This window comes from Capricornis sumatraensis, chromosome 23 (assembly GCF_032405125.1).
Source record: "Capricornis sumatraensis isolate serow.1 chromosome 23, serow.2, whole genome shotgun sequence".
NCBI classification, from domain to species: Eukaryota; Metazoa; Chordata; class Mammalia; order Artiodactyla; family Bovidae; genus Capricornis; species Capricornis sumatraensis.
Window position 1 is genome coordinate 24,641,984 of NC_091091.1, and position 27,671 is coordinate 24,669,654.

The 27,671-nt window shown below is 48.4% G+C and overlaps 1 protein-coding gene and 1 non-coding gene across 3 annotated transcripts in view; one reads left to right on the top strand and one right to left on the bottom strand.

Moving 5' to 3' along the window:
- SH3PXD2A (SH3 and PX domains 2A) overlaps window positions 1–27,671 on the bottom strand; it is a 247,045-nt gene that overhangs the window by 135,554 nt on the left and 83,820 nt on the right. For both annotated transcript variants that reach the window (XM_068961400.1, XM_068961399.1), the window contains exon 3: window positions 11,517–11,592. In XM_068961400.1, the coding sequence (XP_068817501.1) occupies window positions 11,517–11,592 (76 nt within the window). The remainder of the gene's footprint in view (window positions 1–11,516; window positions 11,593–27,671) is intronic.
- TRNAE-UUC (transfer RNA glutamic acid (anticodon UUC)) lies at window positions 9,566–9,637 on the top strand. The gene has a single exon. It is a non-coding gene; the product is annotated as a tRNA-Glu (tRNA).

The following is a 27,671-nucleotide window of genomic DNA, read 5'->3' on the forward strand; positions in this document are numbered from 1 at the left end:
ACGGTTACTTTATAAATTTATGTTTACAAAGCCAGCTGGCAGAAGTCATTCCTTTTGGGTACTATGCATGCAATTCCAGCCTCTAACACTAGGTGGCTTGTTGACGTTGGGTAGGTTAAGTGGAAAGGGAGAAAGTGTTATCTGAGAAGACCTTTACTGTCAGAACACTTTATCTAAAGGACAACACTGATCAACCTCTGATACAATTTTTAAAACCCACAATATGAAACTTGAAACAAAATCTAAAGAAATGCAAACACTCTGGTGTGAGTGGCATACCTTTTCTAGCCAGTGAGTCTTCATCTGCAAAGTGTGGTTGTTGTCATTGAAAGAGATGGATATAAGCACATGAAACCCTTTGCACAAAGTCTGACAAAAATATGTACTTAATAAAGAATAGCTATAATCCTTAAATAGAAATCTCTCAGTTACAACTGTTAATTTTGTTAAAAATTCTAAGCCTACACATAGTTCCTCAGAAAGTTGTTTTCTCTTGTAGCCAATTAGTATCCCTGGGCTACTGGGCTCACAGGTGAACTCCTTCTGCAACAAGTCTTACTATTTAAAGAGAAGAGCTCTGCCAACTACAGAGATCTTACTTAAGCCATCTTCATCAATTACCAACTATTAAAGCTGTAAATTCATCTTTCAGATCAGAAACAAGAAGCTGAGAGTAAAAAAACTTGCCAATCAGAGAAGGCCCCAAATTACCAGCCACTCCTTGTCTCAGCTCTCCTGGCTTGTTTTGAAATTTAGACTTGCAATAACTGGTTCATAAAGAAGAGCAAAAGGTACTCCTTTAGAATCTCCGTTTATTGTATTTTATTATTTTTTTTTTGTCTTTATCTTTTTGCTGGAGACTCCTTAAAAGAGACCCAAGCCTTTTCCCCTCCTAACAGTACAACACAACTGTCCATGTAAACTTTAGATACCATGTTATCATCAAAACCACCAGTGAACGGTTCCTAGGCTAGTCTCTCCCATCACCCATCTCCAGAGAGACTTTTTAAACAAAAACCTTAGCAATCACCTTGGCCCCAAACTTCACCCCATCTTGGAAGGGAGGGGAGAGTGTTCCGACTTACTGATGACGAAGTGTGGCTGGGGTTTGAGCACCCTTCTGGTTAGGCTGGTGATGGGGGTGTGGGAAGAGGGCTGTGCCGTGACATACGCCCCCATCCCACAGGGACCCAGAAACAGGCAGGCAATTCAGGTACGTATAGGGATGTGAGATCGATGAACCAGCCCTCACAGGTGTGATGCCTCGTCTCCCACGCACCTTTAATTTAGGTCAAAATTGACTTATCAACATAGGGCCAGTGGTCTACATTCGGTGAATGGCCTGAATGTAACCAAACACCCAGGAAGTGCTGAAGACAGTCAGCCAGTCTACCGAAGGGCTCCACTGGACCTTAAAACAGTGCTTCTTCTCCAGCTTTCCTACACATACAAATACCCTGTACATCTTATTAGAATGCAGACTGTAACTTCCCAGAGTCTGGCATGGGGCCAAGACTCTGCATCTCTAACGAGCTCTCTGATGAAGCTTTGCTGCTGATCTGCCAGCTACATTTTGAACAGCAAACCTTGAAATGCACAAGACCCGCCTGCAAGACCTCACTCTCGGAAAAGAGCTGAGAGACAGTTCAGTCTTTCGTTCGAGCCCTGAACTAGGACTCACCAAGTCACCAGCAAGTATTGAGTGCTGGCTGTGTGCTTCATGGATAACATTTCATCTGATACTTTCAACAGCCCTGGGGGAATTTAACAGATGAAAGTCACCAGCGGTGCAGAGATGCAGAGTAAGGCTAGCCCTGGGTCACAGGCTAGGCTGTGGAGAGGTTGAAGTGAGGCCTCCAGTGCTGACCGCCATGCAACACGTACCAGCCTCCGTCATGGAAAAAGCACAGTTTTGGACAACAAGCACCCAGGTGTGAACCCAGAGGTGTTTGAGCCCAAAGCTGGTGTTTGGAACCACCATGCTCTGGGGCTGGCAAAGCTGAGGAGTCACACGGTATATCCTTCAGCAATGCAGCTTTGGAAATTCTCCCTGAGATCTGCCCCATTCGTCCTCATTAAGGGTAAATCCAGCCCCTGGGCTCCAGCCTGGGGAGAAATAGAAGCGTGGCCCTTCTCCCTCCCTCCCTTCCCCTGAAGGGTAGAGAGAGGCTACTGCTGCCAGCCCCGTGCCCGCGCCTTGTAGTGCCCTTGCTTCCTCCTAAGCTTTCTGAAGGTGCATTCAAGTGAACAGACTTCACCTTCAGGCCATGCCAGTCCCTCAGGCCCACTGTGGTCTGGAGGCCGGGCTGCCTGGCATTCTGGGGCCTCCACGGTGGACACCAGTCCTTGCAGCCGTGGAGGCGAAGGGGGAAGGGTGCTCTCAGGGCCCACATCTCGGAGCCAGGCGGCCCCTGGATGAATGGGGCATCAGTTCCTACGGGCCTGGGGCGTCTCCAAGAGCTAGCTCAGTTCTCGCCAGGGAAGAGCTCTGGCTCAGGGCTCTGTCCTTGGGCTGGGTCCAGTTGGGGTGACCTTGAGCAAGCAGTGGAGGGGTCAGCCCAGGGACACCATGGAGATCTGCCATCAGCACCCCTTACCTCCTATGAAGGGGGGCCCTGAGCTCCCTCTCAATGGACCTCAGTGTTCTTCCTGCACCACCACTACCCCGCCACCCCTCCTAACCCTTGGGCCCAGAAGCCAGAGCGCCTAATGCCCGGAGGCTCCTGGGGAGGGAGGCTGGTGGTGGGACTCCCCAGCACAAAGCATCTTTCATACATGCCAGAGGCTTCAGCTAGCTCAGAGAGTGGGGGAAGCTTCCTTTCACCCCAGGGTGAAGTCCAAGGCCCGAGGTGGGGGAAAGGTCCTGGGAAAACTGGATCTGCATCTCGGGCTGGGCTGCCCCCAATACCACCTGCGTGTCATCAGCTGTTCTCAATCCCTCCCTCAGCCCCAGCTCTAGTCCATCAGCGAGGCCTCCTGGCTGTTGCTCTGAAATACACCTCAGGCCTTTTCCCCTCCACACCGTAGTCCAGCCTGGGCCAGGTCAGCCTCCTCTCTTGCTGGCCCCATCTAGTCTCCACGGGTCTCCCTACCCCACACTCACTCCCTTTCCCTTCCAGTCTATCCCAGATGCTCAGCTGAGAATCCTTTCAAAACAGAAATCAGATCATGGGTCCTCAGCCTAAAAACTTCAGAGACCTCTCACCACACTGAGGACAAATCCTCACTCCTCAGTCTGGCCCAGGACCATGGCACAGCCTTGCTGGGTGTGGCAGCCACGCTGAAAACTCACTGACCAGGCTTCTCACGGTGCCCACCCAGGGGCCCAGCACCTGCTTTCTTCTCCAGCCTCAGCGGCCCTCTTGCTGTCTCACCTGTAGCACATCTGAGCTTAGGTAACTGACCCGGCATTTACACGAGTGTGAATTTACTGATAGTGTCACTCCCAGGGCACATCTGAGTGCCCTCTAAGCAGGAGTGAGAGGAAGTAACCCTCGAAAAAGGATGTTTGGGCATGGGGTAAGCAAACCATTTATTTCTAGAGGGGAGGAGGTGGGGAGATCAGGCATGTCACGGAGACTGGAAGTCACCGGCCTCTAGTGACTTTGCCAACGTGCAAGATGACCGCAGTTGCTCTGCCGAACTTCTAGTTTTCTGTGTGCAATGTGCCAGTGATGAGCGAGAGTTACACTAGAATCCAGAACTCTGGCTCCCTGCCCAGGGCACATTTTCCTGCACATTATATTAGGCAAGCTGACTGAGACCATGTAAAGAATGTATGTCTGCTTAGACCAGAGGCTTCTTGTGGAAGATGCCCCGGGATACACTCCACTGGGGGCTGAGGGTTTGGGGTGGACGTTCAAGATGCTGATTCTCTTCTAGAATTATCTTTGGACAAGAAGATCCATGGCACATGGTGACAAAGTGACCTGACTCTTGCCTTGGTCTGGAAATGAGGGAATGGCATGGGGGAAGGACTAGGGGGCCTGATCCACACTGACATTTAAAAGAAAAAGGGGCCCTTGAGTGACTGCCTTCCCCAAAGTTCATTACCTCCAGGAGACCTGGCTGCCGCGCAGCTCGCGACCCTGCTCTGTTATCAGGGCATCAGGTCCAGAGACGCTCAGTCTCCTCCCATCTTTCTGCCCAGATCAACCGTCTGGATCTTCACCTCTTCAGAAAGGCGCTCTCTGCAGCTTCGCAAGTGACCGCAGGGAGGGCAGGAGCAGCAGAAAGCGCAGCTGGGGCTGCTCTGTGGCGCTGACTCAGCACAGAGAGGGCGGGTGGGCAGAGGGTGGCGCACAGGAAACCCACGTGTCCTGCAGCCGAGCGGCCCGAAGGAGAGGCAGGCTGGGAGCCCCGGAGCCTCTCCCTCGGCAGTTCACACCATGAGTTCTAGGTACTGCATGCTTGCACCGCTGTCCCAAACCGTGATTAACCCATTTGACAGATGAGGGAACCGATCTGGGAGGCCGGTGACTGGGCCGCATGGCAGACCTTACATGCTTACACACACATGTGGAGCCCTCTCATTCCTGGGCAGCTCTGCCACGGGAGACACGCTGGGGAATCCTTGGTTCCACAACTCCTGTCTGCCTGGTTCATTGTGGCCACTCCGCCCCCACACTTTCCACCTGCTTTACACACTTCCTGCTGTTCTTAAACATCCACACTCCGTCACACTTGGCCTGCTGGCCCCTCAGCCTGGTACCCCGGGCCCTCATCTGCCCACATCTGGCTCAGTTCAGGTGTCACCTCTGTAAAGCGGCCTTTTTGGATCACGCAATCTCAGGTGCGGGGCTTCCCCTGTGGCTCAGTGGTAGAGAATCCCTGCAATGCAGGAGACACAGGAGGCAAGGGTTTGATCCCTGGGTCAGGAAGATCCCCTGGAGGAGAGCATGGCAACCCACTTCAGTATTCTTGCCTGGAGAATCCCACTGTCAGAGGAGCCTGGAGTTTGGAGTCACAAAGAGTAGGACGTGACTCAAGCGACCCAGCATGCGCACACACATGGAGCCCCAGTGGCATGACCCGGCTGCTCTTATCACTATTGGAAACTGCTCACTGGCTTCCTTCCGGACACCCCCTCTGGAAGGAGAGCTTCCTGAGAACAGCGGCCCAGTCTGCCTTGCTCTTGGCTACGTCACCAGTGCCTACAGCTGGGCCTGGAACCTAGCAGGTGCTCAACTAATACCTGCGGCAGAAACAAACACAGAACACTCTTCCACGCAGTGTTCAGAATCAGATGCTGAGTACAGGCCCCGGAACCACCCGCTGCCGATTACAGAGGGACAGGATGATTTTGAGGGGTGGGGGCAGTAATTACAGCAAGAGAAGACCCAGCACTTCCAGAGGAAGTAGAGGAAAGTTGCTTTTAAAACAGCACACGGTGCTGTTCAGGCCTATAATCTTGATCTTTTGGAAACCCTGGCATTACCAGCAGACCCTATTTTCCCTTCTGCATCACATAGAACCTTTGCCTTTCCCTGCCATCCCAGGTCATTGGTGGGGCTCAGAAACTTCTCAGGCCATCTCCCCTGGGGGCTGTAGCACCCGCCAGCATCTCTGAGCCACTGATTCCCTCGCAGCCCTCCAGGCCCTTTGGGGAGGGTTTTCTCAGGCCTGGTGGGGATCAGCAGAACCACCAACAGCCCAGGAAGAGAGCTGACTCTTCCCCACGCCACGGACCAGCTCTAGCTAAACATATCCCTCCCCCTTGCTTCCTTCTGAGCTGGAACAAATACCGGATCTCCTGCACAGGGCTCTTGGGGGGCAGGGAGAGGAAGGACTCAGAGCCCGTGCTCGCAATTCACCCAGCACCTACCCTGCATTGGGGCCCCAGACTGCCTCTTCACTAAGGGGCCAACATGTAAACTGGTGAGCGGGGACCGAAGGATGAAGCATGCTTGCTTTCTAAAAATATACCCCTCTAAGCTCGTGGGGTCATGAGGCTATGGGCAGCCTGGCAGCACCTCTCTGATTAAGGTGATAGGCTCACTTTTATTCCGAAGCTATCTAGCTTCTCCACGCCTCACCAACCCGGGAGTATGCATACTGTTGGGTGGGACTGACTTTGATATGAGGGTGAAGGGGCTTTCTGGAAGTTCAGAGGCCAGCACCAGCCGTACAGAGACACAGATGGCTTGTGAGTGGGAGGAGGCCTCGCACAGCCTTTGCCAAGCGAGTTGACCTCTTTCTGCTCTGCTGCCTGGCTTCTGAAGCCCCTTGGTCCCTGGTCGCAGTGGTTTGCTTTTTACATCAGCAGCCACACATTCTATTTCACTCTGTAATGACCATTTCCTCCCCGAGAGCCTCCTTGGGCTGGCAAACTCAAGATATACAGGAAATCTATTCCAATCCTAGAATGGGCAACAGGAGATGGATTTTCCACAATAGTCTTTTAAAACAAGGCAGAGAGTTCCATGTAAGCAGTAGGCTGCCCTGAGAGGCTGCTGACTCCATTGTGCTTGGCCCATTGTCCTAAAGAACTTCACTTCTGTCCACTCCTCCCCAAAGCAGGAGACCTCAGAGAGATGCACTTGTGAGACAATTCTCTTTGGTTCTCTTGCATTTCTGTGTCTTGTCAACAAAGCACTGACCGCCTTTTGTTCTGGATTATCTTTTCAAAGGTGCTTGTAGAGCAAACAGTTTTAAAAGACAGAGGCAGTGTCTTGCTCTGGAGCAATCAGCAGGTTTGCGTAGAGCCTTGGGAGACTGGGACAGTCTCTCTCCAGAGCGAAAGGAGCAGGTTTGCTTACTGCCCATTATAAAAGATGTGGGCTCCCTAAGATCTGGTTCCTCTCCTATAATGTAATACATTGCATGTGCAGGCATTGTTCTGGGCCCATGGGGCCATGCCCTGTGGGACCTGGAGGCAACGGGAGCTGATGCCAATGCGCTGTTCATGAAGCCTTTGGTCTCAGACCCAGGAGCCTCGTGTTTTCTGCTGGCATCCAGGAGTCTGGGGTAAGCTAATGTAATTGGCTTGAAAATACGGTAAAATCCCATATCTTACTCTAAAATCTCAAATCTGGTGGACTAGTGCTGCTCATACTGAGGTCAACACTGTTGACCAATCTCTGAGTTTCAGGTCTGTTTCCTGAAACTCGGGTCTGTTTCCTGCTTCCAGCAAACTCAGAAGTCCCAAATTATAAAAATATACATAAACCAAGAAAAGAATTACTTTAATAAAAAGTATGCTCTACTTTGCAAAAGGGTTTATTACATGTCTCTTTTACAAAAATAGCATTTAGGATACCTAAAAGATGACGTGATTTGTCCCAAAGAGAAAAATTTACACAGAAGTTTTTAGGAATATGCATTAAGATAAAACAAGGTTCACTCCTACTTTTCTATTAGAGGTACGAATGCCAATAGGTCAGGATTGGGAGTGGAACTTCTCAGGGATAATTGTCAAACTGCTGTCTCCTTCCTAAGGATCATATGGCATGCTTACTTACTAGCCCTCTCTACCTCATTATACTAAAAGTCAATTTCTGGAGTCTGTAATTGTAGATAACTGAGTCATCAATTTCCTGGGTTTGATAATGTACTGTTGTTACATAAGATATTACTACTGGGGAAGCTGGGCAGTGGGTACACAGCTCAGTGGCTATGTGATGACGGAAAGTGATGTGACCTGTCCTTGAATTGGAACTAATGCCACCTATCTTGTGGTTTGGTCGTGGAATTGGAGGGGAGGAATATAGATTGCCTAGGAGTTTTACAGGGCTTCCCAGGTGGTGCTAGTGGTAAAGAACCCGCCTGCCAAAGCAAGAGACATAAGAGACGTGGGTTCAGTCCCTGCGTCGCGAAGATCCCCTGGAGGAGGGCATGGCAGCCCACTCCAGTGTTCTTGCCTGGAGAATCCCATGGACAGAGGAGCCTGGCGGGCTATGATCCATGGGGTCACAAGAGTCGGACACGACTTAGTGACTAAACCACCACAGGTCTATGAGCCTCCAGACAGAAGCCTGCAGCCAGAGCAGAGCAGCTGGCCTAATGCTCCAAAGACACCCCCAGAAGCCCCGCTTGGGCAGCAGAGACGCACGTCACATCCCGGTCACCTCTAAAGCTAAAATCAAGGCGCCTCTGGAGACCACAGGGGCGCCCTGCTTCCTGCCCTTGGATTCCCCTTGCTCTGAAATTCCAGGCAATGCAAAGTGCTGGCGGAGCTGTTCCTGAGCCTGGCTGCTGCCCTCCCGGGCTGCCTGCCGGAGCCTGGATTACCTCAGCGTCTCTGAGCACCGAGGTTCTGCTGAGTCACCGCCGCCAGGGCTCAACCCTGGGGAATCAGCAAGTGACTGCAGAAGCCCTCTCCAGAGGCAGGGAGGTGGGAACAGGGTCTCCAGCTGGTGTCAGGTAATACAGTCTACCTGTAGGCATCCTGTCCGGGGGCCCTTACCAGCTGATGCTCCCACCCAGCGCTCTGTGGGTGTTGGCTGCTAAGGGCTCACAGCTCCCCTTCTGTAGGGACACGCCCTCCGCCCTCAAGAGCACCTGTCCACATTTCACACTGCTGGGAGAGGGGGCAGCTCATGATCATAGAGACTGATATACTATTATGGGGAGTATGAATATTGTCCCCTAAGATGGGACAACTCTGTGGTGCTGTCCACCCTCCAGAGCTCCTCATGGGATCAGGCTGAGGCCAGACTTAGCTGACCCCGTACCTCGGCCCCTTTTCTTCCCCTGTCCTGGGCTGCTCCCCTCACTGACCCGGGATGTTTACCTGAGAGCAGTCCTCCGAAGTCATCTTACCTAAGAACCCTCATCTCAGGCTCTGCTTTCCACAACCTGACCTAAGGCAGGCAACATTCATCACTGCCCTTCTCTGAAACCCTCATTTCCTGGGGGAGTTCCTTCGATTCAGGGTTGTGGGGTGGCTTGGGAAACCCCAGGCCCACTCTAACCCTTACTTGCTTGGTTCTGCTTCTGTTGGTTTTTTTTTTTTTCCCTCCAGTTTTTTTCCTTCCTCTTCAAGCTAAGAACTGAGTCAAGTATGAAAGGGTTAAGGTAGCTCCTAGTGAGTGAGGGAAAAGCCAGTAACAGGGCCTGGGAATCTGAGGGTGAGATTTCAAACATCCATTCTGAAGTTCTGGAGAGCAAGTGAGCAAAAGGGAAGATCTGGAGAGAGAGCTCCGCTGAATGAAGGGGAGAAATGCAGAAACGCACAAGAAAAGGAAACTTCCTTCAGGATGGAGGGATGGGGTAGGCATGAGGGGCCAGTCAACCTCATTCCTCTAGACTATAACACATACGATGCACAATATCCTCTCTGGGAGGCTGGCCGAGTTCAGTGCCTTCTCCCAGGAGTTGGATATTTTGGGTGGGGGTGGGGGTAGGAGGGAGGGGCAGTCTTTTAAATTAATAGCTGCCATTTATTGAGCATTTACTATGGGACAGGCACTGTGCAAAGTATTTCACATGAATTCTTTTGATCTTCACCCCAATCCTAGAAGAGGAACCTGAAGTTCAGAGAGGTCTCTATCCTGCAGCAGAAGGCTTTTGATGCCTTGGGCTCACAATGAGCTCCTTCTCCATCAAAATTGGAATTTCAGGGAATTCCCTGGCAGTCCAGTGGTTAGGACTTGGCACTTTCACTGCCAGGGCCTGGGTTTGATCCCTGGTCAGGGAACTAAGAACCCGCAAGCCAAGTGACATGGCCGAAAAAAAAAAAAGGAATTTCACAGGGATAGGAAGGGTCACATTCTGCCTTAAGTGCGTCTATGATTAAGGAGTAGACCTTCCCTCTCTCCTAGCTTGAGGGTTCCTTTAGATGAAGGAAACAAATCTAGATCTCCCTGGATTTACCCAGCCACCCCAGTCCCTGGCCCTGGGCACTTATTCCTGGGCCTCGTATTGGCTGAGCCCCTCATAAACACCCAGTGAGTAAATAACAGTGAAGCGCTTTCTCCTTGGATCACTGGTCACAAGTTGGGGAGAAACTGGTTCTTTTTGATAAACAGGTAGCCTTTATACCCCGAAGCCGGGTCCACTCAGCAACAGGGCCCGGCACTGGCTTCCTAGGATCTTGGACATGTGTGTCCACAGCATCCTAGCTGGGCTCCCAGGTCCTTGGTGGGTGGAGAATCTGACTGTACTGGAGCAACATCTAAGGTCACTACAAACCTGGGTGTTGGGTGTTCCAGTTCCCTTGAGGCTCAGCAGAAAGCCAGGCAGGGTGCAGAAGTCCCCCTCGTTAACTCCTGGGCTGGGGAATGGAGGCAGTCTTCTGCCTCCGTGGAAGGGGCCCAGGGCTGAGATTCCTGACACCCTCACTGACTTGTTCTCATCTTGTCTGCTCTGTAGGATTTAGAAGTTCTTCTTTCGTAGGTAAATCAATTCTCTACAGTTTTAGCATTAGATGGGGAGGGCAGGCAGTAATGCCTGCTTTTGTCTTTCACTGATTTTGAGGATGGGGGTACACTTCTTAAGAGAAGAACCACTCTCTGGGGGAGCTGCCCCTCAGTAGGTTTTCAAGTCAACAAGCAGGTGCTAACCATGGGCGGGCCACGTGCCAGGGATTAATGAGACGCAGACCTGCTACTTGCAATGGTCCCACTGATCCCTGTCATCCTGGAGGCCGGCCCAGGGAGGGCATGGAGGGTGAAGACCACTGGAGGGCAGCTCCCCAGGAACCAGCCCAGCCCACCAGCCTGGGGAAAGACAGGGCATCGGAGAGCTAGCAGGCAGCGCCACCCATGCAGTTCGGGGCAAAGAGCCCAGTTTGGGGCAGGAGACCAAGTTCACACCTCAGCTCTGCCACTTTTATGGCCAGTGACTTAACATCTCTGAACCCCAGCACCTTCATCCTTCAAGCAGAAATTACAATGCATGTCTCAGTTTGGAGATTTGTATATGATCCCAAATTTAAAAGCACTTTGTAAGCTACATATTCCCTATACCAACTGAAGACATCACAATAATAGCAAGTTAGGACACACCTGAGAAGAGTCCCCCTCGATTATATAACATAATCAATTGCCTTGAATATGCTCCAAAACGGTGTGATGGTTAACGGCCTTTATGACCAGACAAACCTGGGTTCAAATCCTCTCTCTGTCAGCTCACAGGCTGAGTTATATAAGCTGGCAGGGCCTCGCTGGATAACCGTGCCAGGAGGACTTGAGCAGGGCGGGAGGGAAAGTGTGTTCAATTTAAGGTTATCTGTGATTACAGTGGGGGCCAGTGGAGAGTTCAGTCTGCAGTTTTTCATCCTTTCATGGGAGAACTTGAGCTCTGTATGCTTTTTGTAAAAAGGACACCAAAGTCCCAGAGCTGAGAAGCTCCTCGTAGGTTACACAGTCCGGGGCCAGCAGAGGTAGGAGAGGCCCCTGTGAAGACAATGGCCTTCAAAATCAGGGACTTCCGATCCCCTGGGGGTTGTTAACATGCAGGTTGCTAGGCCCACCCTGAGCCAGAATTCTGGTGGAATTGCCAACCTTCTCTTGGCCTGGAGAATCCCCCTCTCCAGGGTACCCCCATCCCATCATCAGGGACCATCCCAAGCTTACCTGGGAGGAAGGGGATGATTCTCTGCTTGGGGTCCTTCTGGCCACCTTCGATGGGAAACTTATCCAAAAGCTGCATCTGAGAAGCCAGACAGAGGGACAGGATTCAGAAGACTGGAACTACTCCGTTTCCCTGACTCCACTCCACTGCTCCCGGGCCCCACCGCCCTCACACGGATGAGCGACACCTCAAATCCCTCATTTCACAGACGATTAACAAACCACATGGGGCATGAGTGAGCGCAGGGAGAGCTCTCTGTGCATCAAAGGGGGTGCCTGAACCATCTCAAGGAAGCCTGAGGGTGCAAGGGGAGGTGTCTGGAGACGCCCCAGAGCAAGGCCAGGGTAGGGGCCAGCAAGATTTCAGGCCAGGCTGCAGGTGGGATTTCCAGAGGCTTCTGTGGACCCAGTTTTTTTCACACGTCATAAGCTGGGTGAGCTCTTTAGTCACACGTCATCCAACCCATCCCCCCCAGACCCTGGGGCCAGGATGCGGAAGGCCCCACCTGATACATCAGACAGACCACCCACCTTCCAGAACCACTCTGCAGAAACAGACCCAGATGTTATTTTAATTGCAAAACCAAGTCTAGCCCCTTGCCCCCTCCTCCATCTCCTACCTTCCCACCCTGAGGTCGCTGCTGTTTTTCCAGGGACAGACCCATTGGAAGAGCTTCCAGGGTTCTGGAAGAACAGCTGTTTTTTCTTCCGCTATGCTGGGCTGAAATTCTGTATAAACTGGAAAAACACACAGGAGACGGGATGGACGAAGCCACGGACCCTGTGTGTGTGTGTGTGTGTGCGCGCGCGCGTGTGTGTGTATGGTTAGCCTCCCTTCCAAGACGAGGGAGGGCTGGAGGTGGAGCGGAGTGGAGAGCGGGACCCAATCCACTGCCCCAGCTGCATGACCCTGGGCCAGGCTGCAGGCTTTTGCCTCATCGGTAAAATGAGGAAGATCCCTCACATGATGACTGAAAGTTCATCCCTTCTTTCTAATATTAATTAATATTTATTGAGCGTCTCCTTAGAGCACTGGGCACTTAGAAAAATCAGCAGTAAAGAAAAGAGATGAAGTTCCTGCCCTGAGGGAGTTTATATTCTAGTTGGTGAGAACACACAGTAACCAAACGTGTGCTATGTTGTGGGGATATGTGCTATAAAGAAAAAATGAAGTAGGATAAGGTGGTGGGGCAGAACAGGAAGAAACAGTGATTTTATATAGCGTGGTGAGGGAAGCCTCACAAATCAGATGGCAATTTGGCAGAGACCTGATGGAGAGGAAGCGAGCCACAGTGGAGGGGGACAATGGTCCAGGCAGGGGAAGAGCCAGTGGCGTGGAGGCTGGAGAGCAGTGCGCAGGGCTGGAGGTACAGGTAATGGGATCCAGGCAGAGGTGGATCATGCAGAGGATGGCTGGAGCTACAGGGAAGTGAAGGGGCCACACTGGGGAAACAGGAGATCACTTAGGAGTCAACTTGGACCAAACTGCTGCCTTGGAGATGGTGAAATGTGGTCCTACGCTAGATTTGACGTGTGCGTGGTATGTGTGCATGCATGTATGTGCATGCACACATGCCCGTGTGTGCATATTCCCATCTAGCCACCTGCCTGCCCAGTTCTAACGCATGATTTTAGGATCCTCTCTTGCACAGACATAATCCAACATACACAGGCTATTTAGAGCCCACACATGAAGGGTGGGTCGTTGTTGGAGTCCATTCAAAACAACACAACTACTGCACTGTTATTAACTTTCACTTCCCTGAACACAGACTAAAATTTAACAAAAGCTGGCTCATGGGTTTTCAAACCCCAGTGCTGGAAGTCCGCCTCTCTAACATTTAATAATTGCCTGCTACATGCAAATACAGACAACAGACCTAACACTATAAACTTGTACTTAGGATTTTTTAAATTAATAGATTTTCAAATAAATTCTACATGGAGTAGAACTCTCATTTTTTTCTCTCCCCATTCCCTCAGCCATATTCTATTTTGTATTTTTTTTCCTGTATTACACAAGTAATTACAGAAGCAATAATTGGACTGACTCATTTGAAAAGCCCCTGATGCTGGGAAAGATTGAAGGCAGGAGGAGAAGGGGACGACAGAGGATGAGATGGTTGGATGGCATCACCAACGCGATGGACATGAGTCTGAGCAAGCTCCAGGAGTTAGTGATGTATAGGAAGCCTGGCATGCTGCAGTCCATGGGGTCACAAAGAGTCAGACATGACTGAGCGACTGAACTGAACTGAACTGACAGAAGCAGTAGATGAAAAAAGAGAGCAAGAATCACACACTATCCTTCCCCCTGAAAAAGCAACATTAATATTTGGGATATATATCCTTTCCAGATGATGTGCATCTAGATAAAACAAGCTCATCAATGCATTATACTATGTAATGGCATTGTCTCATATCAGTGATTATTTCCATACTAGCATTCTTAATTGTGACATAGAATTTCGATGTTTGAATGGGCCATGGCTGATTTACCTACACTCTACTGCTGGATGAGATGGTTAAATAGCGTCACTGACTCAATGGACATGAACTTGAGCAAATTTCAGGAGATAGTGAATGACAGGGAAGCCTGGCGTGCTGTACTCCATGGGGTCGCAAAGAGTCAGACACAACTGAGTGATGTAACAACAACTACTGTTGGCTGTTTACTACTTACATGTAACACCAGAGTGAGCACTCTTTCCATGTACCTATGTACACTTTGATACTTTTTCTATCCTTTGTTTCATCTCATTGAAATCTATGCAAATCTATAGGTGCCTTAAATCTCTTCTGGAAGAAGACTGAGGATAAATAGATGGATATAACTAACGTGCTATAGGCCAGGCCTGGGGCCTCTGAGCAGCAGCTTCATAGGATTTCTGAGAAACGGCACAGAGAGGATAGGGAGAAAGGCAGGCCCAGCTCAGGGCCCGCTGTAGAGTAATTTGCCCTCATCAGATCACTTTTCTCCTGAAAGAGGGAGGCTTGCTGTGCCTGGCAAGCCAAGAGACTTGCCCAAATTGCCCTGTCTCTCCAGGGCTTGCAGGAGTTAGGCTACAGAAACTTTAAGTTGCTTATCTGCCCTGATCTACATTTGTTCTCTGACTGCTAAATTCTTTTTCAGACCTAGGATTCTGAGATTCTCACCAACAATGCATAGGGAAGGTGATGCCAAGAGAAGTGGGCAGGGGAAGATTCACGTGGTCCTTTCTTTCCTCTCAAAACATCTGCCGTGTGCCTTCTAGATGCCAGCCCTCTGTGAGGTGCTAGAAATGAGTTACATCACAGTCTCGACACCAAGGAGCTCATGGTCTCCGTCTGGAGCAGGGCTTCACTGCCTTTAACACACATACAAAGCACCTCTGCCAACATGTTAAAAAGCAGGTGCTGATTCAGTGGGTCCAGGCAGGGGCCCGAGATCCTCCATTTCCACCAAGCTCAGGTGATGCCAAAACTGCTGGTCCACGGTCACATTCAGCAACAAAGCTCTAGAGCTGTCTCCTGTTGCAGTCACCACCCGCATGTGGCTGTTGAAATATGGCCCAGGCAAACTGAGATGCCCTGTAAGTGCAAAATATGTGCCAGGTGTCAAAGACTTAGTACGAAACAAAACAAGTGAAATATCTCATTAACAATGTTTGTACTGATTGTATGTTGAAGTGATAATATTCTGGATATGAAAGGTTAAGTAAAAATACTCTTAAAATAATTTTACCTGTTTTATGATTTTACATAGCTACTAGAAGAATTTAAATTTAAATATGGTTGATATTATATTTGGATATTATATTGATATTACATTATTTACTATGGACAGGCTGCTCTAGAGCAAGATGGTTCTCAAAGCATAGCTTAAAGTCTGTTCAAACCCGACGCCCTGGCGGAGGGAGGCGTCTATTAAAAATGCAGTTTCCTGGGCTCTGCCCAGAGGTCTGTGAAGCTTTGTTCTGGTGTTAGAGACAGACAAGGAAGTTCTGGAGTGACGGGGAATGGTGAGGATGTATGACCAGCATCCTGTGGGACCTGAAGGGAGAGGTCAGGGAAGACTTCCTGTAGGAGGTGAGGCCAGCTCTGTCTTGGCAGAGTGATGGTCCCATTCCCTGTGCCTTCCTTGCCAAGAGCAGCCTGACCTCTCCCCCCAGGTTCATGTGCCTCCTGGAAGGCAGGGGTCAGGTCATCTGATAGCCCCGCAGATTTGAGTTTTTCCTCAGAAGGCCTCTTGAGGATGCTAGGCAGCCAGCCTCTCTCCCACCTCCTCCTTCCGTTACAGCTTTTCCTCTTCCCCCACCTCTGTCTTAATCGGAGTCCCTCTGAGGCCAAGACAAGCCCATATAATTAAAGTACTGGGTCAGTGGGCCCTCCCCAGAGCTGTAAGCACCCAGCTGACCTGCCGCCCTCAGGTGTGGATCCCAGCTACACCTGTCATCTGATCCCACCACCACTGCTCAGCCTCAGCATCTGTCCTCCTGGTCTTCTCCAGGGCTTACTGGCCACAGGAAGGCAACGCACTGCTAACCAGATGCTGGCGACATTTTCTCTGCCTACAGGTCACCTTTCAAAGAAAGCAAATCCTCTGGCTCAGACTCCAGAGTAAACCAAATACAGGCGGCCAGCTGAGTTTACTCAGCATGGGGGGCTTGCAAGACCTCACCAGTCAGTGGTGTGGCTCGTGCACAGCACGTCAGGGCTGGGGATGAACATCTGCTGTCGCGTGTAATACACAAGGTGAATGTCCCCTCACGTGGGGCCAGGTGGGCTGCAAAGTGGGTTCGATAACCTGTTGTTGTTTAGTCGCTAAATCATGTCCGACTCTTTTGCGACCCCTGGACTTAGCCCTCTAGGCTCCTCTGCCCGTGGGATTTCTCAGGCAAGAATACTGGAGAGGGTTGCCATTTCCTTCTCCAGGGAATCTTCCCACCTAGAGATTGAACCCACATCTGCTTTGCAGGAGGAATCTTTACTGCTGAGCTACCGGGGAAGCGGAGTTGTATAACCTGGTGGGTGTCTAATTTGCAGGACGAGAGTCTGATAGAGAAAACTCACATGAAAGGAAGGCTGAGGGGGGCTGTCTGATGAAGAAGCTGCCCAGACCTTCCCTGGGGAGGAAGCCTGGGTGTGTGGGCCATGAGGAAGGAAGCTCCGCCCCTCAGAGAATTCTGCTGCGGCCACCTTTTTGGGCAGGAAGTGGATTCTCCTGTCACTCCAGCAAGGGCCTGACTTGGGCTGGAGGAAAAGCAGGGCCCGTTGCCAGGGTCCCTCTCAGAGTAAGAGGCGTTTGGCTAAGGAAGCCCTGAGCAACCACATCAGAGCTCTGCAGCGTGTGGAGGACGCCAGGCTGTTTATCTAAGGGGTGGATAGTGCGAGAGATACAGGACAGCTCGGCTCCAAGAGCCAGCCCCGGCCAGAGAAAGCTGATTCGGCAGCTCTCCCTGGGCAGGGCTGAGCAGCAATAAACACTGGGGAGGGAGAGGGGTGGGCCCCAGACCCAGCTGGGGCACATCTGTAACCCAAGAGTTCGGCTCCTCGCCCTTCCGAGTGGGTGGAGTTCCCAGCGACTCCAGCTCTGAGGCCCCAATGCTTGTGACCATTTCCAGCTCAGGAACAAAGGGAACATTCGTTACTACAAGAGGCTGGTGGGTTCCCTGATCTAGAGATCCCCCTTGCTGCTGCTAAGTCGCTTCAATCATGTCTGAAGAGGCAAAGTCACCTCATCTCCATGGGGATTCAGAGATCATGGCTTGTCTGTTCACCAGGCCCTGTATTAGACGTGGGACCACAGGAAGATTCACAGAAACAGACAGGGATGATAGCGATGCATCGTGTGACTTTTCTTAAAGTTCTCATCCTTCGTGGTCTGAAATGTACATCCCCATCCTTTCCTTCTCTGATGAAAGTATCAGGAAATATCTAAACTGGGAAGCCCCTGACCATTCAGCCTAAGGTCATCCCTCCTCTCTGTGAATTCCAATAGCACCCCTGGTCACAACAGGACTCTGTGAATAGAGTCCTGGGACTCTAAATAGGGACTCTCTCAGTCCCTATTTCAGCATTTCATATAGTTTTTTGAAACTTTTTGGTACAAGTTCATCTCATTGCCCTCAAGTGGAGGGATCCTTCCTCTTGAATAGTCTTGGTGCCTTTGCAGAAAACCAGTTCAAGATAGATGTATGGGTTTATTCCCGGACTCTCAATTCTATCCCTTTGATCTATATATCTAGCCTATGTCTGTGCCACGCCATCTTGATAACTGTAGCTTTATATAAGTTTTCTTTTTTAATAGACATTAAAGAGAAGTTTTAGGTTCAAAGCAAAATGAAGCAGAAAGTACAGAGAATTCTCATGGACTTCCTCACCGTGCACATTCCCAGTCTCCCGCATCAAAATCCCAGACCAGAGCAGCACATTAATTGCAATCGATGAACCTACAGTGACAAAGAACTATCATCCAAAGTCCATAGTTCACCCTATGGTTTGTTTTTGATATTGCGCATTTGATAGGTTTGGACAAATGTATCACGTGTGTCCACCATGACAGTATCATATAGAGTAGTTTCACGGCCCTAAAAAACCTCTGTGCTCCACTGACTCATGCCCTTTCCACTAATTCCAGCAACCACTGGAATTTACTATCTCCATAGTTTTGCCTTTACTACAAGATCACAGAGTTGGAATCATACACTATGTAGTCTTTTCAAAATAGATTCTTTAATTTTTTAAATGTCCAATATGCATTTAAGTTTCCTCCATGTCTTCTCATGGCTTGATAGTTCATTTCTTTTTAACACTGACTAGGCAGTGGCACCCCACTGCAGTACTCTTGCCTGGAAAATCCAATGGCTGGAGGAGCCTGGTAGGCTGCAGTCCATGGGGTCGATAACGACTGAGCGACTTCACTTTCACTTTTCACTCGCATGTACTGGAGAAGGAAATGGCAACCCACTCCAGTGTTCTTGCCTGGAGAATCCCAGGGATGGCGGAGCCTGGTAGGCTGCCGTCTATGGGGTCGCACAGAGTCGGACACGACTGGAGTGACTTAGCAGCAGCAGCAGCAGCAGCAGCACAGTTCCATCATTTGCATGTACTGCAGCTTATTTACCTGCTCACCTACTGAAGGACTTCTTGGTTGTGTCTAAGTTTTGGCAGTTATTAATAATGCTGCTGAAAACATCCATGTGCAGGTTTTTGTGTGGACATAGTTTTGAGCCCATTTGGAGGATGACTGCTGAACTGCATGGTAAGAGTACGTTTAGTTTTGTAAAAAAACTATCTTCCAAAGTGGCTGCACCATCTTGCGCTGTGACCAGCAATGAATGCAAGTTCCTGTTGCTCTACGTCCTTGCCAACATTTGGTGTCATCAGTCCCTTGGGTTCTCACCATTCTGATACAGGTGCGTCATAATGGGATTTTGTAGATTTAATTTGCAACTTCCTAATGACAGACAATGTTGAGCACTGCTTCATATGCTTATCTGCCATCTATATATCTTTGGTGAGGCATCTGTTAAGATCTTTATTTATTAGTCAGGCTGCTCATTTTCTCATTGTTAAATTTTAAGAGGTCTTTATATATTTTGGATAACAGTCATCTATCTGACATGTCTTTGCAAATATTTACTCCCAATCTGTAGCTTGTCTTGTCATTCTCTTGATGTGATAAGTTTTATGTGTTTTGAAACTGTTATTAACAGTGTTTGAAATTTTCATTTTCTAATTGTTTGCTGCTAGTAGTATACAGATATACAATTGGCTTTTGCATATTGAACGTGTATCCTGTAACTTTGTTAAAATCATTTATTGGTTCTAATAGGTATTTTTGTCTTTTGCAGATTTCTTAGCATTTTCTACATAGACAGTCATTTCAGGGGGGAAAAAAAGACCATTTTATATCTTTCTATTTCCAACATGTATGTCTTTTCTTATTTCACTGGCTACAATGTCCAGGACCATGCTGAATAAAAGAAGTAACAGAGAACATTCTTGCCTTATTCCAATCTGTTTTGGGAGGTGCCATATGGAGTGGAATGCTGGATGTTGGTTCCCTGACCAGGATCGAAGCTGTGCACCCCCTGCAGCGGAAGCGTGGACCATTAGGGAAGTCCTGCCTTATTTCAATCTTAAGAGGAAAATACTCAGTCTTTCACCATGAAGTAGATGATACTAGCAGGTTCTTTGTAGATGCCCAGGATAAGAAAGCTTTCTTTGATTTCTAGTTTACTGAGATGTTTAAAAAAAAAAATCATTATTATAAATGAGTGCTGAATTTTGTCAAATGCTTTTACTGAATCAACTGATGCATTTTTTCTCCTATATTCTGCCAATATAGTGAAATATTCTGATAGATTTTGAAATGTGGAACCAAGTTGCATTTTTGAGATAAATTCTACTTGGTTATGGTATATTATTCTTTCTATACACTGCTGGACTTGATTTGCTAAATATTTTTAAGAAAAAATCTGCATCCATGTTCATGGTATTCTGATATTTTCCTTTCTTATAATGTTCTCATTAGGTTTTGATATCAAGATTATGCTCACTTTATACAGTGAGTTAGAAACTATTCCATCTTTCTGAGTGAAAGAATGGTATTATTTCATCCTTGAATGCTGGATAGAGTTCATCAGTGAAACTATGTGGATTTGGAGCTTTCCTTGCAGGAAAGTATTTGATTATGAATTCAATTTCTTTAACAGGTATAAAGGCACTTAACATTTTTCTTTTTCTTGTTGAATCAGCTTTGAAAAAGTTGTGTTTTCCAGAGACTTTGTCCATGTTGTCTTATTGGATTTAATGACAAAAAACTGTTACTAACACTCCCTTATTATTATTTCACCTGAAGTAGTATCTTCTCTTTCTCCTGATATGGGTAATGTGTCTTTTCTCTCTTTGGTTGTTCTTAGTAGGAGTTTATCAGTTTTATTAATCTTTTCAAAGAGCCGACTTGGGTTCTGTTAGTTTTCTTTACTATTTTCTACCTTTTATTTTATTGTTTTGTTCTCATAATGTCTTTTCTTCTAATTAATTTAGGTTTACAGTTTTTTTCTTAAAGTGAAAATTTAGATGATTGATTTTAAACTTTCTTTTAAAATTCAGACATATCATGATGATAGTTTTCTCTCTAAATAGTACTTTAGCTGTGACCCACAAATTTTCATATACTGTGTTTTCACTATGTTCAATTTTTTTTTTTAATTTCCTTTCTTCTTTGGACTCATAGACCCCTTCCTATGCAATTCAACTGCAAAGTCAAGAAACATAAAGAAAACTATACCAAGGCACATCATAAGCAGGTTACTAAAAAATCAGTAATAAAGAGAAAAATCTTAAAAGCAACCATAGGAAAAAAGACATTTTTACATTCAGGGGAATAAAGCTAATGATGACTGCAGATTTCTTGCTGAAAAAAAATGCAAACAAGAAGACAAGGAAAAGGCTGAGTGAGATGCCTGTGGGGGCCAGAAAGTTCTCTATCTTGACTCCAACCCCAATTCTGCTTCTCATTAGGGAACCTCAGCTACAAAGTCTATCCAGATCCTCCACATTACACTGACCTCTTCATCTATCAGTTGGCGATCAAAAAATTTATCATCCAAAATGGGAAGCTACTGAGAGCGAAAAGGAACACTATTAATAATTATGTCAGGATAAAAGGTACAAAATAGGACTTCCGAGACTGTACTGGTTAATGGAGCCATGTAGTTACCCTAACCATGAGTTCCCAGCACCTACCACAGGTCCTGGTATAAATGCTTGATGATAAAAATAAGATTTATTGAGAACTGGTTTGTGTTAGGCACTTGGTGGTGGTTTAGTCGCTAAGCTGTGTCCAACTCTCTCGACCCCATGGGCCCACCAGGATCCTCAGTCCATGAGATTCTCCAGGCAAGAATACTGGAGTGGGTTATCATTTCCTTCTTTCCCTCTCCAGGGGATCTTCCTGATCCAGGGATTGAATCCAGGTCTCCTGCACTGCAGGCAGATTCTTTACCGACTGAGGTACCAGGGAAGCCCAAAGTATTAGTCGCACAGTCGTGTCCGACTCTGCAACCCCATAGATTGTAGCCCACCAGGATCTCTGTCCATGGGATTCCCCAGGCAAGAATACCGGAGTGGGCAGCCATTCCGTTCTCCAGGGGATCTTCCCAACCCAGAGATCGAACCAGGGTCTCCTCCACTGCAGGCAGATTCTTTACTATCTGGGCCACCAGGCAAGTGGTTAGGCACCTGCTCATCTCAATTCTCATACCAACTCTTTGAGGTAGGTACTATTAATACCCTATTTCCCAGAGAAAGAAATGACCAAACAGAGAGATTAAATAACCTGCCTATAAAACAAGATGTGGAACTGGGATTTGAACCCAGGCAATCTGGCTACAGACACCGGTCTCTTGACTACCATAGTCTGAATGAATCAAGTGAGTGAAAGAAAGGATTCAGAAACTCTACCACTAGAGTCCCATTTCTATGAAATTTCACTGAAGGTGTAGGAATGGCACATACTTAGAAGATATCTATTAATGTAATTTGCCACATTTATCAGGTAAAGGATAAAAACTACATAACCATTCTTTGATAAAACTCAACACCTATTTATGATTTTTTTTTTAATGTGGCAAACAGGAAATGGGAGCAAACTTTCTTGATCTGAGAACGTTTACCCACAACACTCCTCAGTGAAGAAACACTGGGATAAAACAAGCACGCTCTCCACTACTTCCATCTGTTATTGGATCTATGCTGCTTCCCAAGGTATTAACACAAGAGAAATAAATGAGAGGCATACAGACAGAAAGGGGGAAAAAGTCAGTACTTACAACCAACAGAAAGTTATATATAGACTACAACTTTAAAAATTGAAAAAAAAAAAAAACCAACCCTCCAAAGATGCACGCCTTTGGCTCTTGAAGGGTTGTGACACCTTGATTAAAAAGGAACTAACCCCTAGAAGGTATAAGACACTAGGACTTGAAGGAGAAACTAAGATGAAAAGTTGTGAAGTGTGGTGGTGATGGCCGCACATCAGTGTAAATGTACTTAATGCTGATGAACTGTACACTTAAAAAAGGTTAAAATGAGGGACTTTCCTTGTGGTCCAATGGTTAAGGATTTGCCTTGCAATGCAGTGGACACGGGTTCCATCCCGGGTTGGGGAACGGAGATCCCACACGCCACAGAGCAACGAAACCCACGTGTCACAACCACTGAGACTGCGGTGCAACAAAAGATCCCGCATGATGAAACAGAGATCCTGAGTGCTCCAACTAAGACCCAATGCAGTCAGATAAATCAATAAATAATTTGTTAAAAGACTTCGTTTTTAAAAATGTGAAAATAAGTTTTATGTGTATTTTACCATACTACAAAAATGGTAAGATTGATGTTATGCATGTTTCAGCACAATAAAAAAAGAAAGAATAAGACACCAGGGCTCTACAGCAGAGAGGAGTCATGACAATTCTCTCTTTGTCACCCCAGGAGCAGCCGCACACAGAGCCCTCAGCACAGCATTCGAGTCTGGAGCCTGGGCTCCAAACAGCACTGGCTGAACAGTGACCCTGTGCAAGGCACTTATTCTTGTCTGTGCAATGGGGGAAGATGATGCAACTCACAGGGAAGATACGAGGACCCAGAGAAGATGCTGCAGGAGACCTGTTCTGTACACAGAAAGGGGCAGCACAGCCACGAGGCAGCCTGGCAGCTGCTCAGAGAGTTCCCAAGATAAGGAGAGGTTGAGGGTGGATGGATAGGAAGGATACAGGCTCTCTTGCCAAACCCACTAGAGTCTTTGGGGAACAGACTCGACACCTTAGGTATCCCGGAAGCAGCAGCAGAAGAGACAAAGGGTAGAGAGGACCCCTCCACCCTGGCAAGGAGCTACCTTCCTTGGATGCATTTGGTGGCTGGGGCATGGGCACAAGCCACACTGAAGACTCACGGTGTTGGTACACACGTCAGCTTTGTGAGAGAGCCCATCCTGGGTCCCAGAGTCCTTAACAAGCCTAAGAAGTCGTCCTTGAACATTTTCTGGAAAGCGTGCAAGCTTTCATGACTTCAAATCCCTTCCCAACCAAGCCATTACCATGATGTTCCAGGCACTGAATGGGTGGGATTCGGGAAGCGTATACATCACGGTTCATGATGTAACTGGGAGCTGGGAAAGCCACACGGGCACAAGAGGCTTAGCCAGTAGTGTTAGATGAGTGCCAGGCTTCTGAGAGGCATAAAAAGCATGTGATGGGGCTCAGGAAAGTGTAAGACTCGTATGGCTGGAGGAAGCAAAGCAGACTTCTCAGAGGAGGACACGTTAGGTGTAGGCCTTGCACAAAGGGGAGGTGGAAAAAGGGCAAGAGGGCATTCCAGTGGGGAAAATGGCTGGACAGTGGGAGTTTCAGGACTGCTAGAGGAAGCACCCAGACTGGAGCACAATGACTCATCATGAATTCCATGAAACGCCACCATGTGTTGGAGAAAGTGGTGGGATCAGGGGTGGAGGCCCCTCTGATCATTTATTCCAGTGGTTTGGGGATGACCACACAGCTGGCCCCAGAGCAGGATACAGGAGAGGCCTGGTGTCCTGCTCCACAAGGATGGGGGGTGGTGCAGTCATGGCATCTGAAAGCATCCCAGAAAATGACGACGTGGAGAAGGAATCCATTCCAGAGCTCATCTCGAGGCTGGTACTGCATGTGGATGGAGACTCTGCAGTGGGGGATGGCAGGTGAGATGCCCCAGATGCCTGCTTGAGTAATAGCCCTTACTCACTAAACTGCTGTCTAAGTGCTGAGTCTGGAAACAGGTGGGTGCTTTGCTTTGCTGAGAGTCTGAGATGAACAACTCAGGGCAACAGAGGAGGCTTTGGGTACTACCAGGGCCCTTCTCCACTTTCCCCCGACACCTTCCCACAGACGCTGAAGACATTCTCAACACATTTTTAAAGACCACCAATTTGAAGGCAACGTCAAATTGTTATCCTCCCCGGGGAGCCCATGCACCTCAATTTGGCCTTGCTTACCCCAAGGTCCCCTCTCCAGGAAACACCGGCTTGTCATCGTGTGCACAAATACAACACACTCTCGAGCAAGGGTTCCTTGATTCTGAGTCTGACTCTGCAACATTGATGCTAGGGGCGCTCCTGCCCTCCCAGAGCTGAGGTCTGCTGACTAAGGAGACCCAGGTGTGGGGTGGTTCACAAACTCACAAGAGCCCTGGCCTCTGCACCCACTAAGAACAATCATAAAGAAACAAGTGAAGAGCAGAAGCCAGGTGCTCAAAAATGATCCACGAATAGATCCTCCCCTGCCTGCCTCTCGGGGCTGTTAAGAGAATCAGAGAAGATAGAATATTGAGCAATAATCGAGGCAAAACAGAATGATTACTACGTGCTGCAAACAAAGTAGGTGCGGTTTACTCTGTGTTTCATAGGCAAGGAGACAGGCGCACAGAGAAGTTAGGTAACTTGCTCAACAACACAGAGCAAAGGAGTGATAGGCTGGAGTGAAGCCCAGGCCATGGGGTTTCCCCAAATGATACAGTTCCCCCTGGAGGTAGGGCAGCAGAGTCCCCCAAATGTAGGCACAAGCCCCCTTCCCTACATGGGATCGATACCACTACTACAATTTATCTATTACTTTTCTCTGAGTCCCTTTCTGGAAAAACTTAAATAGTTATTTTTGTTGTATATTAGTTTCCTGTGACTGCTATAACAACTTACTACAGCTCAGTGCCTTAAAAAAAACACAAACTAATTTTCTTAGAGCTCAGGTCAGAAGTGCAAAATGAGTCCTAAGGGGCTAAATTCCAGATGTCAGCAGAGCTGTTTCCTTTCTGAAGCTCAGCGTGGAGACTTGGTTTCCTTGCCATTTTCAGCTTCCAGAGGCCACCCATACTTCTGGGCTCATGGCCCCATCCTCCATCTTCAAAGCACATCAATCTCTGCTTTTCACTGTCACATCTCCTCCTCTGAATCTCCTGCCCCTCCTGCTCACCTGGATAATCGAGAATACTCTCCCCCTTTCAAGATCCTTAATCAATCTAAAAAGCTCCTTTCACCACAGAAGGTAACAAGCCCAGGTTCCAGGAATTAGAATGGGGACATCTCTGTGGGGGAGCATTATTCAGCCTATCAAAAGTCACATCCAAAGCAATAATATCTATGAAATCATAAGTGTATTGGTGTGTGTGTGTGTGTGTGTACACAAACTATATGTGTGTGCTGTGCTTAGTTGCTCAGTCATGTCCGACTCTTGAGACCGCATGGACTGTAGCCCTCCAGGCTCTTCTGTCCATGGGGATTCTCCAGGCAAGAAGACTGGAGTGGGTTACCATTTCCTTCTCCAGAGCATCTTCCCAACCCAGGGATGGAATCCAGGTCTCCTGCATTGCAGGTGGATTCTTTACCATCTGAGCCACCAGGGAAGCGGAAAAATACTGGAGTGAGTAGCCTATCCCTTCTCCAGGGGATTGTCCTGACCCAGGAACCAAACCAGGATCACCTGTATTGCAGGCAGATTCTTGACCAGCTGAGCTACCAGGGAACACACACACACACACACACACACACACACACACACACACACACACACACTCATATTCTAACTGGATTAACTTGCTAGGGTCACCACAACAAAACATCACAAACTGAATGGCTTAAACAATGGAAATACATTGTTTCAGTTCTGGAGTCCAGAAGTCTGAGAACAAGGGGCTGGCAGGGCTAGCTCCCTCTGAGGTCTGTGCAGGAGGCTCTGCTCCATGCCTCTCCGCTAGTTTCTGTGATTTGCTGGCAATCTTCAGTGTTCCTTGGCTTGCGGAAACATCACCCCGTCTCTGGCTTCATCTTCACATGGCGTTCTCCCTGTGTGCCTGCCTGTGTCCAAATTTCTCCTTTTTATAAGGATATCAGTCATTGGATTAGGGGCCCACCAGCATGACCTCATCTTAACTAATTGCATCTGCAACAAGCCTATTTCCAAATAAGGTCACATTCTGAGGTGCTAGGGATTACAGCTTCAACATACACATTTGGGGAACACATAAGACTTCACCCCCTAACCCTAGCACACATTGAAACAATACATAACTACAAAAAGAGAAAGAATTAGCCCATATATTACCCCAAAGCCTCTTCCTGTGCTCACAAGGTGCCTGCACAACGTTTTGGAAAATGTGAATAATAATAAATGGTACATAGCTACTCAGATCTGGGTTCAAATCAGTTTCCTCATCTGCGAAATGAGGGCAGTTATAGAATGTGCCTGATGGGGTGGGTGAGAGGATTCGATGGGATAATGTGCGTAAAGTACTTGGCACAGAGCATGGTACAGACTAGCGGCCCCCACACGTGAGCTATTATTATCACTGCTGTCACCAGCATCACTCTTGGTATGGCGCTAGCCTGTATCCCCAGAGCCAGGAAAAGTGCTTGGGAACCTACAGCCCTGAGGTCACGGAGGCACAGAGCCCATGAGGGACAGACGGGTCTGGGAGGTGTCTTGGCCAGGCCTGGCCCCACTGTGAACCTCCAGGGGCCTCTGGGGAGCTGCCCAGCTGTTGTGCGTGGGCTGTTTGGGGAGGAGACCTCTGGCTTTCCCAGCAGTTCATTGGGTGCGTGGGAGCTGGCTGGGATGTATTTGACATTAACGTGGTGGGGCCTGCAACACCCACAGAGAGATGCAGAGTGAAGAAGCAGGGATGTGCACAATGGCCTTATCCTAGAAAGTGTCCAAACCAGAGGCGGCCCTGCCTCCCCCATGAAACTACGTAGGGGGCTCCTTCCACACACCTCCACCATGCAGACCCACAACCTTTGGAGAAAAAGCATGGGGTGGGAGTCTAGGGCAGAGGGTTCCAGTTCCATCCCGTCCTGGCTATGTGACACCGACAGGGTCACTTAACCACTCTGGGATCCAGTTTTCTCATCTTTAAGGGGGCAGTGAGTGAAAACAGCCTCCCCACGGTGGTGTGTGGATTGAATGAGATTACACAGGTGAGCACAGTGCTTGGTTTACATACATGCTTGATAAATGAGGTCGCCCTTTCCAAGGTAAAGAAGCTCCAGTGGGATGGATCTTCCTGTTCCTCCTCCAGCCCTTTTTGCTTTGAGGGAGCTCCTCCAGGCTGTCAGTCACACCCTGCCCTCACTATAGTTGGCTG